This window comes from Polypterus senegalus, chromosome 11 (assembly GCF_016835505.1).
Source record: "Polypterus senegalus isolate Bchr_013 chromosome 11, ASM1683550v1, whole genome shotgun sequence".
Lineage (NCBI taxonomy): Eukaryota > Metazoa > Chordata > Cladistia > Polypteriformes > Polypteridae > Polypterus > Polypterus senegalus.
This window is the reverse complement of record NC_053164.1, coordinates 66159334-66180081: the sequence shown is the minus strand read 5'-3', so window position 1 is coordinate 66180081 and position 20748 is coordinate 66159334. Positions and strand designations below refer to the sequence as shown.

The 20748-nt window shown below is 37.1% G+C and overlaps 1 protein-coding gene across 1 annotated transcript in view; it reads left to right on the top strand.

The window, feature by feature from the left end:
- Positions 1 to 19624, top strand: part of LOC120539117 (C-type mannose receptor 2-like) — a 116105-nt gene extending 96481 nt beyond the window's left edge. Inside the window, exons 8-9 of the mRNA XM_039768890.1 lie at positions 18354 to 18451; positions 18954 to 19624. Of these exons, the coding sequence (XP_039624824.1) occupies positions 18354 to 18451; positions 18954 to 19064 (209 nt within the window). The 3' untranslated portion in view covers positions 19065 to 19624. The remainder of the gene's footprint in view (positions 1 to 18353; positions 18452 to 18953) is intronic.
- Positions 19625 to 20748: the final 1124 nt, after the last annotated feature.

The following is a 20748-nucleotide window of genomic DNA, read 5'->3' as shown; positions in this document are numbered from 1 at the left end:
CCTTTTTTTCTCTGTACCCTAATAAGTTTTCATATGACATTCAGATGGTGGGCTACATCTCGCCTTTTCACGGCGACTTTGGTATGTGACAACTTCTTTTTTATGTCGGGCACTGTGCGACTTTGTGAACTTGAGCTTTCAAGTTTCTCCAACACGCTATGTCACTCAATCAACTTCCTTTTGTTGATTATACCACTGTTTAAACCAACAAATAGTAAGTTTTTCTTTGCCTCCACTTGGTATTCGCTGAAATTCTTATATTTTCCTTCTTGCCTTTGCCATTGCCTTTTCACAGAACGCTGAGCTTAAGGGCTATTTATATTGATTTGCATATTCAAAGAGGCGTAATTCTGGGAGGAGATGGGGTGGGAGAGAAGGCGCGTGCATGTGCGTTACTTTTCACGCTGATCAGGATTTATGGAGCGGAAAAACGTGGAAGTGGGCGAATGCACAGATTTATGCATCTGGATTTTTCTGTGCGTGAGCACATTTCGGCTTTTGTGCTTACGTCATGTTATAGTGCGAATTCTACTCACGGCGTTATGCATGAGCCCCTTGAGCTGTCAATTGCTCACTACCTGGTTGTGAGATGGATCAGATTGTGAGGAAGATGCTGGACAGACCAGACAGACCCAAATGTATTATGAGGGTGTGTTGAGAATGCTTGGCAGAAGCCCCCATCTGGGAGATCTTCAGCTCGCACCTCAGGGTAAACTTTTCTTGTATTCTGAGGGTGGAAGGGGACACTAAACCTAAATGGGCCATGGTCCGTGCCTCTGTTGCTGAGGCAGGTCAATGGTGCCTGCCACTGTGGCAATCTCCAAACCCAGTGGTGGACACCAGTGGTAAAAGGATCCATCAGGCTGAAGACAGACACCTTCCAAGCTTGATTAGGTTGTGGAACATCTGAGGCAGTTGACAGGTACTGACAGACCAAAAAGAGTATGGTGATGGCAGTTGTGAAAGTAGGAGTTTGATGAGAAAATGGAAAATTACTTTTGGTCGGCCTCAAATTGATTCTGGCAAAATGTCAGATGATACAGTAAGGTGGAAGCAGTGCTTCGCACAAGCTGTTTATAGCTGGGATAGAGTGCTCCTGTCCTCACCTGGGGATATAGTTTGGGTTGTGGAAGGAGCGCTTCAATGACTTTTAAGGAAAAAGAGTCAGGGGATTCAGAGAAGGAGTCACCTGTCACTGGAGCTGAGGTCGCTAAGGTAGGTAAAAAATCCTTGGTTGCAGGGCCCTGGGATGGAGGATATTCTTCCTATGTTCATGAAGAGTCTTGATTTTGTTGGGCTGTCTTGGTTTACATGGCTCTTCAACGTTGCATGGAAGTCGGGGATAGCATTTTTGAATTGGGAAACTGGGCGATAGTCCCCATCTTCAAGGAAGGGACTGTGTTCCAGTTTTAGCACGATCACACTCCTCACCTTCTCTTGGAAGACTATGCCAGGATTGCGGAAAGAAGGGTCCAACTTTTGGTCGAACCTCAAATTCAGGAGTAACAATGCATATTTTGTCTTGTGAGATGTGCTTTGGGAGTATGGGGTACCAGGCCTGTTGTTGTGGTTTATTTAGTCTTTGTATAACCTTAGCTTAGTTCCCACTGCTGGCAGTAAGTCAAACTCATTCCTGGTGCTTGTGGGACTGCCAGGGCTGCCCTCTGTCACCGATTCTGTTCACAATTTTTATAGACAGAATTTCTAGGTGCAGCCAAGAGGTGGAAGGTGTCCAGCTTGATAATGTCAAGATCACATCTCTCCTTTAGCAGATGATGCGGTCATGTCGGGTGCATGAGGGCTGTGACCTAAGACATGCCAAGTGTGAAGAGGCCAGGATTAGCAACTCCAAGTTTGAGATCATGGTTCTCAGACAAAAAATGGTGGTGTGCCATCTGTAGGTTGGCGATAAAGTGCTGCATCAAGTAGAGGAGTTTAAGTATGTCAGGCTGTTGTTCATAAGTGAAGGAGGAAGGGAGCTGAAAACCAGCAGGCAGATCAAAACTGTGTCTGCAGTTATGCAGATGTTGTACCAGTCAGCTGTGTTGAGGATAGAGTTGAATTGAAAAGCTCTTGATTGACTGGTCAATCTGTGTTCCTGCCCTCACCAGTGTTAATTTTGTTGATAAAAACAAAGAAGAAAAATAGACGTCAAAAGCATTTTTTCAGTGACAAAAAAAAAAGAAAGCTAAATACAAATGTGCCTTTAATGATGAAAACTAAGGCAAATGGTTTTAAAATCATTGCTAACGAAAACAGAACAAAATGAAAATTTTACAGACAGATGACTGGTCCTTGAGTGATGTCATGTGTAGCAAAGATATGCAAAGAGGTTCACATGACATTACAAAACAAATAGTTAGGATGAATGCAGTGGTGGAATTTTAAAAATTTGTAAGCACGCTTGTAATTGGATAACACTAAGTTTGGACGCCATCAGAAAATCATCATGTCAGCCAGTCAGCTCCACTCCGGTCTGCTATGTCGGCCAATGTGATTCTTGGGCGAAAAAAATGGTCAGACATATGGACCAACTTTAATTAAAACACTAATAAAAATATATAAGCCATGAAGAATGAAGCTCATGGGAAAGAACAACACAAACCTGAAGAGACATCTAGAGGCGCACCATCCTAAGATTAATGCCAAGGTATGTAACGTTATCTAGGTGGCAACTTGCCTGACGCCAAAGCTGTTACTTCTAGCTCTTGTTCACCTTGCTAATACAAATACATTTATATAGCACATTTTCATACAAATGGTGTAGCTCAAAGTGCTTTACAAAATGAAGAAAGAAAAGTTTATATGAAACAAAAATAAGATTAGGTAATACTAACAACGAATAAAGTAAGGTCAGAATGTCGGGAGGAAAGAAAAAAACATTAAAAAATTCCAGATGGGCCAGAGGAAAAAAAAAAAATCTGCAGGGGTTTCCAAGGCCAAGAGACTGCCCAACCCCCACTGGGCATTCAACCTAACATAAATGATTTAAATCAGTCCTTATGGCTTTCAGGCTTCACATGAAAGAATTTGATGATGATGGTCATTTGGACTGGGGTACTACTTTCAATCCATCAATGTAAGGACTGCATGTTGACTTGATCAGGTGGTGGTGGTGCAGAAAGACACCACAGAAAACCAGAATAAGAACAGCAGAGAATAGGAGAGATTAGTCCAGATTGTGGTGCCTTGATTAAAATAATGGGTTTTTAACAGTTTAACAGAACTAACTAAGAGAGTGCTTCTGGGGTCTTAAATATTGCTGAAACAGGAAGGGGATAGATCAGGGCGGCCAGAACAGGAAATGAGGTCTTCTGTAGGTGGGTTCTGGAATGGATAAGACGTCATCAGTGACAGCCAGAAAAGACATCATCAGTGGGTGGGCTGGTGGTGACATCATGGGGAGGCATGTTCTTTGGCTGGTTTGTGGGACAAAACGAGAAAGGATCATATGATAGCACCAACCCCTGGTCCAACTAAGAAATAATACCACTTGTCCCCATCAACCATCTCCCAGGCATACATGTGTGACACCACATTAAAGAAACACAGACTTCTAGGAAAAAACAGCCTACTCTGCCCTTTCTTATATAGTTCCACTTTGTTAAGAGACCAGTCCAACCTGTCATTGACATGGTCCTCCGAGTACTTGTAGGAGTGGATGACCTCTACATCCACTCCTTGAATACTGACCAGACAGAGAGGCTCTTCGGTGTGGCAAAAGTCAATAACTGGTTCCTTGGTTTTGGTGATGTTAAGTTGTAGACAAATCCCTCTGCACAAAGAAACAATGTTTTCCACCTGACTCCTAAGCTCTGTTACATCACACCCCATAAGTGCATGACCTGGTGTTATATAGTCTGAGATGTACATAATGGAGAGAAAAGGGGACTGGTCTTTGAGACCTACAAACTGCAGTCTGCCCAAGAGACAGTCCATTATACTGGAGCTTGTATTGTAGGCACCGGAGAAATAAAAAACCGTAATACCTATAGTTCTACCATATTTGTCCAGGTGTGAATAAGAGGAGCCATATACTCTAGGACCAGTCTCCCAAAGGTCTCCATGATATGAGCAGTAAGGGCCACTGGACTGTAGTCATTAGGTGAAGAGATGCCTTCCTTCTTTGAAACGGGAACAATGCAGGTGGTTTCCAAAGCAAAGGCATTTTTTGGAGCCTTAGAAAAGACTGAATAGGTGACAGAGGTTACTACAAACTTACGCAGCTACTGTAAATGACAACTTTTCATTGGTTTATTTTATTTATTTAGCACACAGACAGGTAGAGGACAAACATATTTTTTATAATATGTGCTATAATCAAAAATACAAACATGTGCATTAATAAATGTTGCTGTGTATTCTTTCTCCAAAATGCCTTCCATGTAATGGAGCAGCTCTATATATACCAGGGATCAAAATTTACATCTTGCCTGAAGAAGGGGCCTGAGTTGCCTCGAAAGCTTGCATATTGTAATCTTTTTAGTTAGCCAATAAAAGGTGTCATTTTGCTTGGCTTTTCTCTAGATCAATTTATGAAAAATTGTGTCTTTCAAATATTTGTGTCTGCCGCTGCTCAAAATTTAAAGTCACAGTAACTGTAGATATGATTAATGTTCTACTAGAATGTTTCAAAAAATGACCTGTGAAAAGAAGTGGAAGTCCAGAACAGCCTTCCCTGCTTATGCATTCATTGAATTAATGAATCATACAACGGACAAAATCGCAGTGCATGAATGACTTTATATAGAAAGACTGACAGGAAATTGAACACAGAGAAATGCTGGGAAGAAGGTTGAGCGGACATGACGTGGAATGGAAAAGCCGCAAATACAGTTGTCAGGTAAGGTCGGACATGGAGGGTTAAACGGATGAATGGAATCATCTGCCAGTCTTCTTATTGCACTTTTTATTCTTCTCCTTTTCTGCTGAACAAGAGAGAGAGAGACGTTAGTGCCTTGTACAAAATCCACTTTATTTGTGTTGTCCTGCATTGTTGAGCCTGTCAGCTACTCCCCAAGGGTGTGGGTGTGACAAACCAAAACAAAAAAGGTCATTCAAGAAAAAACATTTCATTTTGGACAGCTACAGTGGTCAAAATTAGAGAACTGTTACAACTGTATAGAAAAAAAGTCTACAAATTAATTTTGTCAATGCATTTTGATGATTACAACTTTCAAAATGCATTAGAAAGTGTAAAGGCCCTTTGCCTTCAATGACTTTGGCATGTATATGCCCATAGGACATTACCCATGTCTTGCACTGTTCTGGCTAGATTCTGTTCCACTCATCTTCCAGCTTCATACACAATTTGGTAACTGTAGCAAGTTTATTTGCCTTAACTTTTCTCACCAGTTATCTACCAGAGATTCTTAATTGGGTTCAGATCAGATCTCTGGGTTGGGTCATTTCATCACTTCAATATTCTCTATTTTTAAGAATTGCTTCACCCTTTTTTGTAGTGTGGGAAAAGGCATTATCATGCATAAAAATGGCAGGTTGATTGAATGATACCCACAGGGATGGAACCACATTTTACTGTTGGAGGTTCTGATACACATTAGAATTCACCTCTGCCACCTGCAGAGAAAATCTCCCACACCATGATGTGTTCTCCTCCAAACTTTACTGACTTCTTCAAACACTCTGGGTTCAGACTTTCCTCAATTCAATGCAAAAATGAATGTTTCCCATCTGAACCAAATAAAATTTGCGTTCATCATTGAAATGAACTTTGGACCTGTTCTCCTCAGTCTACACAACATGCTCCTCTGCAAAGGCTAGTCTAGTTTTGCAATTCTTCTTGCTGATGAGAGGCTGCTCTGTTCAGCACTGAATTGGTAAGCAATTCTAGCTGTGGTGTTGAACCAGTCCCTCACTGTAGTCTCAGTATTATCCTGTTTTCTCATCCACTCTTCTTACAAGGGTGACCTGCCTTTTTTACGGGACTTGAATGACTTTGTTTCTTTTTAAAACTTCAGTATTTGAGAAATTACACTCTTGGAACGACCACCTTTTCTACCAATGGCTGAGAGGGTCATTTCATCAGCCTTCATCTGATCAACCTGACATTACACTTTTTCAGTAACCCTAAAGTGATTCACCACCTTACAAAATGCCTACCAATGTTGACTATTCAGTTGGTGATGCATGGTATTTCAAAATATTGCCAAGTTAGAACAAACTATTACCTAGTACAACTTGTTCTCTAAGTTTGATCTCTAACATTCTTCAATTATCTTGTTTAAATCTTTTATATTATGATGTAGGATGGTTTTCACCAATGAAACCTGATTATACAGTAGTATGTCTCTTGCGTTCATGTTGAGATATACTTTGATTTGGATAAGCAGTGACTTTGTAAATTACAAAATTGTTATTTGCTCTTTAATTTTGAATGCTAGTGTATATTGTATCAGTTTGCTTATTTTTACACTGCAATCGTTCTGAAGAAACCCTTAGGCCTTTCTGTTTATACAGTAATTCATTCAGACATTTGTATCATCTGTAAATCAAAGGCTAATACAGTTCAGTTTCTTCAAGCATAGTCTGTTTGTATGATTGTGACTGGATGAATCGGTGGGTCTTGTGATGAGCTGGTGCCTCTTGCAGATCCGTTTCCTGTCCTGCTCCTAATACACCAGAATATGCTCTTGCCCATCATGTATGTAAATGAAATTTAGATGACTTAGAAATACTATATTATTATTTACTTAATAGATGGCTTTATTGAAAATATGGTTCAAAAATGTAATAAGCATAATATGAGTTTAGTAAAATAAAACAAAGTTAACAAGCAATAAGGAACACAATTTAAAATAGGTTAGGATACGTCTTCTAGAATGTAAATACAATAAATAATATGATCTACAAGGACTCATTTCATATTACTCATATATTAAAGTTGAGAATTTCACTTTAAATTTAAATTAATCATTTCGCATGCTAACAAGGTAATGCTAAAGATCCTACAAGCAAGACTACAGTAATATATGAACCAAGAAATGACAGATGTATAAGATGGATTTAGAAAAGGAAGATGCATCAAAGATCAAGTTACTAACATACACTGGATATTGAAGAAATCAAGGGAGTTCCAGAAAAACATCTATTGCTGTTGTATTGACTATACTAAAGTCACTGAATATGTGGACCATAACAAACTATGGCACATCCTTGAAGGAACAGGGTATTTCAGGTCATCTCATCTGCCTCATGAGGAACTTATATGCAGATCAAAAAACAACTTTTAGAACCGATCATTGAACAACAAACTGGTTCAAGATAGAGAAAAGAATATGACAAGGCTATATATTGTAACCTTACTTATTAAACCTGTATGCTGCACATATCATGCCAAATGCTGGTCTAGTGGACTCAAATGCTGGAAAAAATTGCCAAAAGAAATATCAATAACCTTAGACATGAGGATGACATTACTCTAATAACAGAAAGCAAGGAGGATTTAAATTGTCTTTTCATGAACATGAAAGAAGAGGACAAAAGCTGGCTTGCTGCTCAATAGGAAGAAAACCAAGACCTGTCAATTATTTCCTAATAGATGAAGAAGAAGTGAAAGCAGTAACAGATTTTCCTTGGTTCCAGGATTTCTGTAGATGGAGACTGCAACTATGAAAATAAAAGAAACTTGCTTCTGGGAAGGACAGTTACGACAAAGTTAGACAAGACCCTAAAGAGCACAGAAATCATATTTTCGACAAAGGTTTACATTGTTAGAGCTATGGTGTTTCCATTCGTGATGTGTGGCTATTAGAGTTGGATTATCACTAAAGCAGAATGGAAAAGAATCAATGCTTTTAAGCTTTGGTGAAGGGAAAACAACTGCTGAAAATTCCTTGGGACAACATGAAGATCCAACAAATTAATACTTGAAGAAACATAGTGGAAGGCTTAATTGTCAAAGAAAAGCTCATATAATTTGATCACACAATGAGAAGTCAGTATTCATTGAAGAAGAAACTAGGTTTGTGCAAAATTGAAGGCAAAACTAGTAGAGAATGACAGAGACTAAGATGCATAGACAAGACTACCAAGACTATGCATATGACCTTGAAGGAACTCAGAGAAGCAGTTTCAGATAGAAAAGCTTGGTATACTAAAGTCTATAAGGTCACAAAGAGTTGAATACAGCTAAATGATTAAATAACATGAAGGACTACCAAAGACAAGTCTTGCAGGTCTGGACATATTCTTGAATGAGAACATATGTCTGGGGAAAACTTGCTAAAAGGTTTGTAATGAACAGTGGGGAAATTCACCACTGAAAAGGCTCTGCCCACAGGGTTTCTTCCTAAAAACCCACATCCAGTCTCCTCCAGTCTATGCACTTTAACCCTTCTACACATTTACAGAACAAAATACACTGGCAGAGAGGTGTGAAGGGATTTAAGGTGGGACGGATCTATGAGTTTTTTCATAGGCTTTGGTAATTCTAGTGTCAAGGGTTAAATGTTCAGAGTTGCAGTGTTGCATTTCCTCTTATTTATTAGAAAAAATTGTAAAATAACTATGGAAAAACAGGGGGAGAGAGAAAGAACCTGAACAAAAGAGAATTTAAAAATCTAAAATCACTGTTATCAATTCAACACCTCAGTAGCACAAGGTAACTGAAGTCTAATGATTCATTTGAACATTATAATGAGCAAGACAGCAGGAAAGAGAGACACAAACACAATCTCAGACCACTGCAAGTATTTGGCACCACGTGTTTGAGAGCTGCTTTTGTTTTGTTTGATATCTTTCTGTCATTTTCACTATTGCATCACAAAAACAACAGAGTTTTGATAAGAAATGTGTTCAATTTATTTATGATTTAACATGCTGTGGCCATATTCAGATATGGCAGGTCTACAGTTCCAATTAAACAGTTTATCTTACTTTAGTTATTCATTTAGATGTGCAGTCACAAGTTCGATGTTGTGCAACCTTGTATTTGGTTCTGCTAGAGTCGTGTCAGTGTTGTTAGGCACATTTACTGATTTGTGTGTTTTGAGTCCTTAAATCTGCATCTCTTGTGGCTCTTCATTACCTACTCTCTTGATAACACTAGAACCACTATAGGTTTTTTAAGTACTAAACAACAAAGGCTATGCCAAGTGACGTCTGAATCCGTATGTCCTCAATAATGGCCCGACTCATCATTCTGATAATACAAAGGCCACAGAAAACCTACAGCTTGAGTGAACGTAAAAATAAATAATTTCTTGGCACACAGAATATATTGTTTATATATATTTTCACTTTAAATATTAGAAAACTTTAATTTCACTTTGAATGTTAGACTTGGGGCAGAAAACTATTTTCAGTATTTATTTCTGAAAAGCAAAACAACATAATTCAATTACCTGCTCACATAAAATAGTACATGAAGTAGAAACTAATTTTCATGGTGGCACTTTACTTTTTTCTTTTTGTTTTATTGTGTGTGCATTCTCCAGCCTTGCACTACTTCCTTCTAACGGGAACAAGAATTACCCAAAAGGGTGTTGTGGTTTTCTGAGCTTACTCTCCGATTCGCATAAAACCACTTCAGTATTTAATTGTAAAAAGCAAAACCACACTTTTCAATCAGCTGGAAGCATAAAATATTATACTAAATCTAAATTATATTTTCTATATAAAGAATATAGTTTATAAATTAACAGCATTACTTGCATTTTCATGAATTATGTAGGTAAATGAAAGGCAGCTTGATGGGCTGAATGTATTACTGTGCACATCACCAGTATGCTGTCATTTTTTGCATAACAAAAATGGGTGTAATGGATTCTTGTGTGTTTTGCTGCTGTGCCTCTGCATGTTATCACTGTCTTTCTGTCTCCTGTCTTTTAGGCAGGTAGCTTATTTGCCTTGTGGTCAGTGCTTGAATTTGAATAATATAATAGTCTGTACTTTCTATTGTGTTGATTCTTTATCTTTCTTGTTAATATGTAGTGGGTGTTCAATCAAGGATGTGCTGTTATATAAACTAACTACTTCTAATACTGGGTGAGGGGGAAGGGTGCTTGGAGGTCAAAGCACTCACTCATGCTGATATATATACAGTATAAGCAGCTCAACTGCAATGTTCTCATAGACATGGCAGACTCAACAAGTGTGCACTCTTCTGCCTTTACATGTATGTGACTTAATGTGAAACTGTATGTGCATGAAATTTAGAATGTGCACCAGCATTTCTCTATAGCTTGAGCTTCTAATTTTTTAGAAGTGACAAACCAGCTTGCATTACACATATCCAAGCTACCTCACCCCGTTCCCCATTGTTCCATTGCTCCATCCACCGTGTTCCACTTTGTATTGTATCAGGTGACTCAGGAGCCTGCCTAGCCGGGACACCTGGAAGGACCGGGAGAGGGACAATACCTCCCCTGGACCACGAGAGGGCAGCCGCCCTGGTCTGCATTGGGGCCACAGGACCAGGTAGCACCTGGAGGATTGTGGAAGAGTCACCAGAAGATCATCGTGAAGCACCTGAAGCACATCCGGGGCAGTATAAAAGGGGCTACCTCATTCCATTAGATGAGCTGGAGTCGAGAGGAAGAAGACAGAGCTTGTGAGAGGAGCAATGATGGTGACAGACTTGTGAAAATAAGGGAATATGAACATTTGTGGCTATTAAGGCATTGTGTGGTGGTATTAAGGAAAAGAAAAGAAATAAAACATGTGTTTTGAACATTTGGGCTGTCAACGTCTGTCTGTGTTCAGGGGCTGGAACTTCCAGAGCATGCTCTCCCTTCCCCAAGTATAATTCACGTTGGTTTTGTACCTCATATTCCAGGGCATGTAAAAACATTGCAATGCCATTTCAAGGGGGTTTATAGATGCTTTACCTAACTGAGATAACGGGAGCACCAACAATTTTCTGGTTGGTTTTGTTTTTTCTTCATCGCACGTAATGAGTGATTATAACTGTAAAATTCTCTAATTAATTATTTCATAATTGTCTCGAGAAACAACATTTAGTAATGTTCATAACAGTGGCAGGAGAGAATTTATTGAAATAAAAAGGATGTGGAAAAGCTATCAAATGCATTCTGGAGGAGAATTACAGAGATTCATACCTGGTATTCTTTTGGCAGAATAGGGGTGTGTTGAGTAAACAAATTAAGAAAAATATAATTACCAATTGTTTTCTGAATAAAATTTCAGAGTTTCAGCAACATAGACATTTGAAGTACAGCAAATTAGGAAAAGTCAAGGAAGAACAGGAGCATGATTGCACAATGATGAAAAAATTAAAGATTTAAAAATACAATGCAAATTGGCGTGGACTGTGGTCCTTCTAGTCTTAACTGTAGTCTTCTTCATCTCCTTTTAATGGGATGTGACACACCATTTCCTTCAAATGTATAGTTTCATGAATGCAGTTGCCAATTTTTTCAACTTTACACTGACTCTGACACTATTGTCATAGTTGTGAACAAAAGAGAGCAAGTACAGTACAGCACCTATAACAATGTATCATTCACTTTTATCACTAATCGTTTAGTGTCTTCAAAATGCAAATATATAATCTAATGTTTAATCTTATGTTTATTTTTTCAATTGCAATGTGGTCTGTACACACACAATATACATTTATATGTTTAAAAGGGGTCTTTTAAAGAGACTTTTTATCTGAAGACAGTTCATTGTAATGAGAAGCTTACTGTCTGTTGGGCCACATTATTTAGAGTACCATTGCTCTTTGCAGTTCAAAATTACCAACCCCACTTGGTGTGTTTCTTTTATGAGAGGATGGATTGGTTTAGAAATGAGACACTAAGTGAGTCATCTAATTGTCCCCTCCCACCCACTTTTAAGCAAAATTCATTAATGATTGTCTCCATGCCACAATACCAGTCGAAGACAGGTAATAGAATAATTTAAATATATTTTATATCTCTTGCCCTATATGTACAGTGCCTTTCTCCTGTAGTTGTGTTTGTCTGAACCTCCATCTTTGAAGACAACTGTCTCAGCATGCGTCTTTACTCTTCTTCCGTATGTGTCTCACACTCACATTCCATTTTTCTTTGCATCACCAAAGCAAACTGACCAATTGATTTCTCTAATGGACTGGACACACAGACCTTAATGTTTTACTACACAGTAGACAGATACATCTGGTTCATGGATTATGTAGGTAAATGGAAGGCAGCATAATGGGCTGAGTGTATTTTTCAGGGAAAAAAAACATGTGGTCACTGATTACAACCGCAAGAAGTTATGCGAATGAATATGAATAATATGAATAATGTTGCATCTGCGCCGCAGTGTTTTCCCAATTGTACTATACAGGTTATAAAACAAATAATTCCAAATATGATATATACGTATGTCTCTGTGTTTATTTTTGTCAGTGCTGCTTTGACATTATGGACCATAAGGTGCAAACTAATTCAGCGTGAGCAGGAATACTCAATAAAACTGAATAAAAGAAAAAATCAAGTGACGGTGAGATACAAAGAAGTCAGATTCATCAGCTTTTGTGTGTCAGCTGTATCCCTCCAGATCAGAGAATGTCTAGTTCCATTGCCTTAAAACACCACTCATATCTACAGTTATTCCCAGTTTCAAATAAACACTAACAGTGTCAGATCCCTGGGTGAGAAGCAGGAGGTAGTCAGGATCGAACCAGAGAACATCCTGTTCAGAGATATTGTGGCAAGGTGTCCTAGGAATTTAATGGATGTTTTGGGCACACGCGTCACATTGCGTGAAATATAAACCTGGCCTTAGGTGCCTTACTTTTCAGCTGACGATCTTGACTAGGGCTTATTTTTGGGGTAGGGCTTATATTACTGAGCATCCTGAAAATCATGCTAGGGCTTATTTTTAGAGTATGTCTTATTTTCGGGGAAACACAGCAGTGGGACAATTGGAGAGAAGGTTGTAAACATTTGTGGTGGGTAATGTTGAGTAGGTGGAGACAAATGATAGAAATGGTGTTACTGCAGGGTCTATGCCAACATTCACTTATATACCATATACCATTATTGTGACAGATACTTGTGTATGCTTTATGTCTTTAGTAATACATTTTGTGCAATTTCTCAGAATGTAGCACCAAACTTAGAGGAAGAAGATGAACCTGGGAGACATCAGTGTACATCTACAAAAGTAAAATAAGCACAGCTGGAAGCACAAAATTTTATTTTTAAGACTTCATCAGGCTTAAGACAAATCTGTCTCAGAGGATAACGTAGTAAATACAGATAGATTTACAATTAGTTAATAGGTACTTATGATGGTATTTATTTTTCAGTACTAGAAATATGTTAACTATCAAAATTACACATTTTTTCTCCAAGTATATGTTTAACTTGGACTGAATTTCTTAACTATATAGTTAACACAATAGTGACATTTTGAAAAATCCATTTTGCATTTAGAATCTACAGCTATCTATTATTGTATATTGTGCTTTAATAAATGATACCACAAAGGTGTCAAACTCATAATCTGGACAGATGCAGTGGCTGCAGATTTTCATTTCAGCCACTTACTTAATTAGCAACCAGTTACTGCTGCTAATGGAACACTTACTTTGTCTTAATTTTAGCTGATTTGCTTTTTAAGATTCAGAACTCTTGTTTTTTTTTCCTAAATCAGATAAAAAATGAGCCAACATTTGATCAGCTAAAGTGATCCTGTTTTCACACGTGTCTGACATATAATATCAGTTTTGATAAAATAAATATATCAGCAATTGTCCATTAAAAAAACAGTTTTGGAATGACAGCACTAATAATCCATTAATTTTAAGTAACAGGTTTAATGAAAAGCAAGAATTGCCCTCTAATTAGGAATTTAGTTAAATGGTGGCTGTCCAGGGAATGAGTTTGAGACCGTTAAATTAGTCAAGTACTTCAGAAGAAGAAACTTGAAACAGGGTTATAATTATTATAGAATTATTATTATTATTATAGAAATTTCATTATATAAAATTAAAGTGCTATAAAGCAGCAAATAAGAAGAAATGTGCTAAAGATTTTCTTTTTCATTACTAGGAAGAAAAAGATTCACTTTTAGTTGCTCCCTCTCAAAACATATTTACTCAATCTCTGTCTGTTGTGAAAGGTGCAAGGAATGAGCACTTAATGTCGAAACATTGTATAATGAATGATAAGAGTAATAATGCCTTATTTTTATGAGCATTGCTTTTTCCTCTAGAAATGCCAATCATTAGCGCACACAATTTGGATTTGTGCATCGCCTGTATTTCAATCCCCGTAAAAAGTTTTCTGTGGGCCTTGCTAATGATCCTCTTGGTTTTCTTTGGTCTTTAAACCCCCAGGTACTTTTTTACGTATGTACTGGTAACGTCCTAAACTTTCAGCATTTAGACAAAGTGTGTCGCAGTTTCTTTCTTCTTCTATAATATCCCATTTACTTTTCAAACTTTTTTTCACTTGGATCTATCTGTTCTTTTTCTTTCCTCTTTCCAGCAAAGATTGTTTAAGTTGGAAATCCTTTAATTTCTGAAAACCTTTTTCTACAGCCTTACACTTCATGAGATATCTGCAGCTTGAATTAATGGTGCAACAGGCTCAAATATTTCCAAGTACCAATCATTTATATAGCTTGTTCAGACTCACCTGGATATAAGCTTTACTTAATGATCATTTAAGTTTTTTTCTGTGTGCAGCTACACCTTCCCTCCTTCATGATTAACTTGCGCCATTTGGGGCTGTGAGGTGGGTGTTTTATTTTGTTTTGATGTTTTCATGGTTAGATTTCACTGAAACTTTTATTTGCTATTTGCCAAATAAAAATGTGATAACAAAATAATGGGTAATTATTGCTTATAATAGTGTGCACCTGTGCTTCAGCTTTGGTGGTCTTTGGTGTGAATGTTAGCTTAGCTTTTTCCAACAACAACATTTATTTATATAGCACATTTTCATACAAACAGTAGCTCAAAGTGCTTTACATATTAAACAATAGAAAAATGAAAGACACAATTATAAAACAAAATAAATCAACATTAACATCGAATAAGAGTAAGGTTCAATGGCCAGGGGACAGAAAAACAAAAACTCCAGGCGGCTGGAGAAAAATAAAATCTGTAGGGATTCCAGACCATGAGACCGCCCAGTCCCCTCTGGGCATTCTACCTAAAATAAATGAAACAGTCCTCTTTGGATTTAAGGTTCTCACGGAAGGGCTTGATGATGATGATGGTCACGTAGACTTCTGCCTTTTAATCCGTCCATCATTGTTGGTGCATCATGAAGCTTTGAGTAGGTGGAGGTTGCGCAGGCCACCACCACAAAGAAACCGGAAAAAGAAACAGAAAAGAGAGTAGGGGTCAGTACAGATTTTAGAGCCAACATGAATAGTTATTATGATGAATTGAACATACAGAGTATCAGGATTAAGTTAAATTACGATTAAAATGAAGTTATAAAAAGGCCATGTTAAAGTAATGTGTTTTCAGCAGTGTTTTAAAGTGCTCTACTGTATCAGCCTGGCGAATTCCTATTGGCAGGCTATTCCAGATTTTAGGTGCATAGCAGCAGAAGGCCGCCTCACCACTTCTTTTAAGTTTTGTTCTTGGAATTCTAAGGAGACACTCATTTGAGGATCTGAGGTTACGATTTGGAATATAAGGTGTCAGACATTCCGATATATAAGATGGGGCGAGATTATTTAAGGCTTTATAAACCATAAGCAGAATTTTAAAGTCAATCCTGAATGACACAGGTAACCAGTGTAGTGACATTAAAACTGGAGAAATGTGTTCGGATTTTCTTTTCCTAGTTAGGATTCTAGCAGCTGCATTCTGCACTAGTTGCAAATGATTTATATCTTTTTTGGGTAGTCCTGAGAGGAGTGCATTACAGTAAACGCGTGAACTAATTTCTCAGCATCTTTCAGTGATATAAGCGGTCTAACTTTACTTATGTTTCTTAAGTGAAAAATGCTGTCCTAATGATCTGATTAATATGTGATTTAAAATTCAGATTACAGTCAACAATCACCCCTAAGCTTTTTACCTCCGTCTTGACTTTTAATCCTAATGTATCCAGTTTATTTCTAATAGCCTCATTGTATCCATTATTGCTGATCACTAAAATTTCAGTTTTCTCTTTATTTAACTTGAGAAAATTACTATTCATCCATTCTGAGATACTAGTCAGACATTCTGTTAGTGAATCAATAGAATCAGGGTCATCAGGAGCTATTGATAAGTACAGCTGTGTGTCATCAGCATAGCTGTGGTAGCTCACGTTGTGCCCTGAGATAATCTGACCTAACGGAAGCATGTAGATTGAGAATAACAGCGGACCCAGGATAGAACCTTGTGGAACACCATATTGGATATCATGTGTCTTCGAGTTGTAATTCCCACAACTAACAAAAAATTTTCTCCCTGTCAGGTAGGATTCAAACCAATTTAAGACTGTGCCAGAGAGGCCCACCCATTGACGCGATTTCTAAGAATGTTGAGATCAATGGTGTCAAATGCAGCACTCAGATCTAAGAGGATGAGAACAGATAAATGGCCTCTGTCTGCATTCACTCGCAAATCATTTACTAATTTAACGAGTGCAGTTTCTGTGCTGTGATTTGTTCTAAAACCCGACTGAAATTTATCAAGAATAGCATGTTTATTTAGGTGGTCATTTAACTGCATAATGACTGCCTTCTCCAGAACTTTACTTAAGAAAGGCAGGTTAGAGATGGGTCTAAAATTTTCAAGAGCTGAGGGGTCGAGATTATGTTTAGTAATCTCTAAGTCTAACGTATGACCTGCTTTATGTGTAGGCTGATTTATGAGTTGTCTCAAATCAAAAGAATCCAGGAGGTTCATAAATTCTTTTACTTTTAGATCACACTGATTATCTATATGAAAATTAAAGTCGCCAACTATTAGGAGTGTGTCATAGTTAGTAATTAAAATTGACATTAAATCAGAGAATTCCTCAAAAAACGACGCATTATATTTAGGAGGTCTATACACGGATTGTACTAGAACTTGAGAATCTCCATGGATAACAACGGCGAGATACTCAAAGGACTTGAACTTACCAAAACTGACATCTTTACATTTTAATCGGCTCGAGTAAATGTTAGCCAATCCGCCCCTTTTTCCCTGGCGGTCTGCACGAGTAAAACTGTAATCCGGAGGCGCAGATTCGATTAAAACTGCCGCGCTATCTGAACTAAGCTATGTTTCATTTAGTGCAATAAGATCTATTTTTTATCACTAATAAGATTGTTGATAAAAAACGTTTTGTTAGTTAAAGCTCTAACATTCAATAGTGCCATATTTAATGTTTCGGAGGTGCAGAGATGAGTACTATGTGCGTTATTGATATTTGGAATAGGATATTTGGAATATTTTCCATAGTAGAAATTGTAGAAGGGTCATTATATCGTCAATTTTAATTGTATAAATGTGATTTTCATAACAGCTGCAGCCATCTCTGTGTGCTACTGATGTGATGAAGTAGCCTAGTTAACTTTGGTTGTTGATTTGAATAATACAGACCAGCTTTTAACTTAAAAAAAAGAGTGGTGGATCTGAGGCTAAGGATCTGTGCTGGTATCCCAAAGGTTGCTGGTTCGAATCCCCATCACTGCCAAAAGAGATCCTACTCTGCTGGGCCCTTGAGCAAGACCCTTAACCTGTAATTGCTCCAGGGGTGCTGTACAATGGCTGACCGCCACTCCAACCCCAAGGGGTATGTGAAAAGTAACAAATTTCTAATACAAGAAATTGTATAAGGTGAAATAAAGAACAAAATAAATAAAAATTGAAACATCTTATGGTTATAGTTCAACAACAATTAAAAGTTATTATTTGTATCATTCTGACTTAAACATGGTGCCGTGGCTATGTATCAAGTGCAGTATATCATAAATGCTGACCTGCTGTAATGTTAACATGGCCCAGAAGTTAATTATATTTTCCCCCTCATTTCTTAACACCAAACTCTGTTGATCGCAAATTGTGATCACACCAGATCAGAGTTATGCAGCTACTAACAGAGAACCTAAAATGAGCACCTCATTTATTAACTAGAAGCATGTAGTCATAGTTCTACAGAACATTATTTGTAAGACCTACAAAGTTGATTTAAATTATTTGGAAGTTTAATCCTAAGATAAATTTAGTTTCAGTACAAACATCTAGTGTAATATTAAAAAGTATATAGTTTAGGCAAGAGTTGTTACCATTGAGTTTCTATTTTTTATATAAAATATTCTGAAAATATGGTATGGTACCAAAACCTTACAAGTTCTCAGGAGAGAAGCACATTAAAAAAAACCATATGAATAAATTTGTCAGTTTGACAACAAAATTGTATATTAAAATTACAATCACTTTTATTCTTATTTAGCGTTGGTGGATAAAAGGATTAAGATGAGAGTCCGTATTGATGTGCAGAATGGGCTGAATCCTGAGGATCCAAAAATCAGTGAAGCCATCTTGAATCAGGTCTGGAATCTTGTATCTGACTGAGCAGTGTATATAAAGATTTGAATTTTCACCTTTAATTTAGTGATTCAGTTTGCATGATGGATAAATTAAAGGAACTATTTTCACACCGTAATGCATTGCCACAGAGATTCTGAATAATGGAAAGAGAATATAATGAAAATGTTTGGTAATTTGGTTTAAAGTACTTCTGACACACAGTTCCTGGTAACTCTGTTCAGATGCTAACCCGGTCAGTGTGGGAAGTTTGTAAAGTATCTGCATGTCTAATTGATTAGTTTTTTTGTTTATTTCATATGTTTCTTGCCACATACTGAAGGCATGCAGTTTGATTCAGTGTGAATAAACGCAGGAGTGAGGTTTGGTTCCTGACTTGTTTTTAATTGGTGTGCAAATAAGTTCACTATAACCCTATATTTTAATTAATTAGGCAGGTTCATTTAATGTGTGGATAGATGTAAAATGGCAAGACCTTCGAAATTAGTATGGTTTTCTTTTCCAGATCAAGGGGAGTCTATCAAAACAACATTTTACAGGAAATCTTCAGTGGGAAAAGTCAAATGGAAATATTTTCAATGTGCTAAATACTGATGAAGACAATAACACTGGATAGAAATCGGTGCGCAAGTTCATATGGTCTACATGCTGCTTCTACTGCTACAGCGGCACTGCTCCAATAAGTCGTATCTCAGACAGCAGTATACTTTAAATAGTGTACAGTAAATGCTTGTTGTGGGGTTTTTGAATTGACTTTATATGATAATTATATCTGGTAAATGAAATAATTATAATCTATGGCCAGATAAGCTTTATATTTATTGTTGTGGGCTTTTCTGAAAAAAATCAAAGTATAATAAACACATTTATTACATTATTTATTTATGGGGTTGTTGTTAATCATTTAGTTTCTTTGTGTTCATGTATTTTTTTTTTACTTTCCTTGTATTTTGTGGGTGGTTCCCCAAGAGGTTGGGTCACCGGTCAATCACTGTCAAAGGGCTGCCCTCAGCCCTGAAAAGGCTGAGAGATTCCCACAGTCCCTTGCTGTTCATTGTATGTCATTATATATGACTTTTATGTTCATATTTATGGTTTTCTAGATGTTTTGACCTGCTTTGCCCATTGCATGACTATTCTTGAGGATTTGTGTTACTGTTTTTTTTTTTTTTTGCCTTTTGCGCTCAGTAAAGCTATGTCTGTTAATGAAATGCATTTTCTGATGGATTAAACCTTTCATTTTTAATAATATGTTTACAGTTTTTTTTAGAACTATCCAGGGTATGTAGGCTTCCCTCTTGAGTGGGCAATTTACAGGACTTTGGTGCTTGGGAACTCACTAAGTCATAACACATCGGTATAGTCTAAAACAACCAGACTCCTGAGACAGTTCAAAAAACTGAGCCAAAACTAAACAAGTACAAGGCACTCAAAAGAACAAGACATTAGTTATTTAGTGTGACATAGGAGGCCTGATAGAGACTCTACTGTCAAGAACAGCAACCATGTAAAAATGCTAGAAAAATAAAATATTTAAGTGCTCAATACTTGTCACTCAGTCAATAACAAGTAGACAACATGCAGAAAACAGCACATAGTGTAAAAACATTAACACATGCAAACACAACCCTGAAATACTGCTTTCTAGTTAAAAAGAATTTAAATAACAAATACTACATACATAGTTAAATTTATAAATAAAATAACATAAATAATATAGAAGAATATAAAATATATAAATAAAATAACCTGAAAATGTGCATACAATAAGTAAGAAAATAAAAATTAAAATAAAATTAAATTAAATTAAAGTTAATGGAATACAGTAAACAACAAATTTAGAAGAAGAGGGTTTTAGCTATTAAAATGAGATTAAAAGTAACATATTAATGGACAAAAACCCTAGGCTTGGCCCTTGGCTTTCATAGATCTTTATCCCTTATATAGAATGTGGTCAAAAGTCATTTAACTAGTTATAAAGTTCCAACTGCCTGCACCATAATGTTAATTTAGCTAGTCTACATTGGTGTACCCAACACAGTGTATGTGTTCGTGAGATACTGCTCTGAACTTTCCTACTGGACTTTGGAAGAAACCTGTAACAGCTAAATTCTTATTGTTCACAAAGACAGATATTTCAGTTTCAGTGATGTCAACACCATAATACTGTACATCCATAATACTTTAACAGGCTTAATTCCAACTGCTTTGTTACTACTAATAGTACTCAGAATCAAAGTAGGTGTACTTATGGTATGATGTACACAATGCTTTGTTCCTTTTGGGTCAGTTTTTCTCCA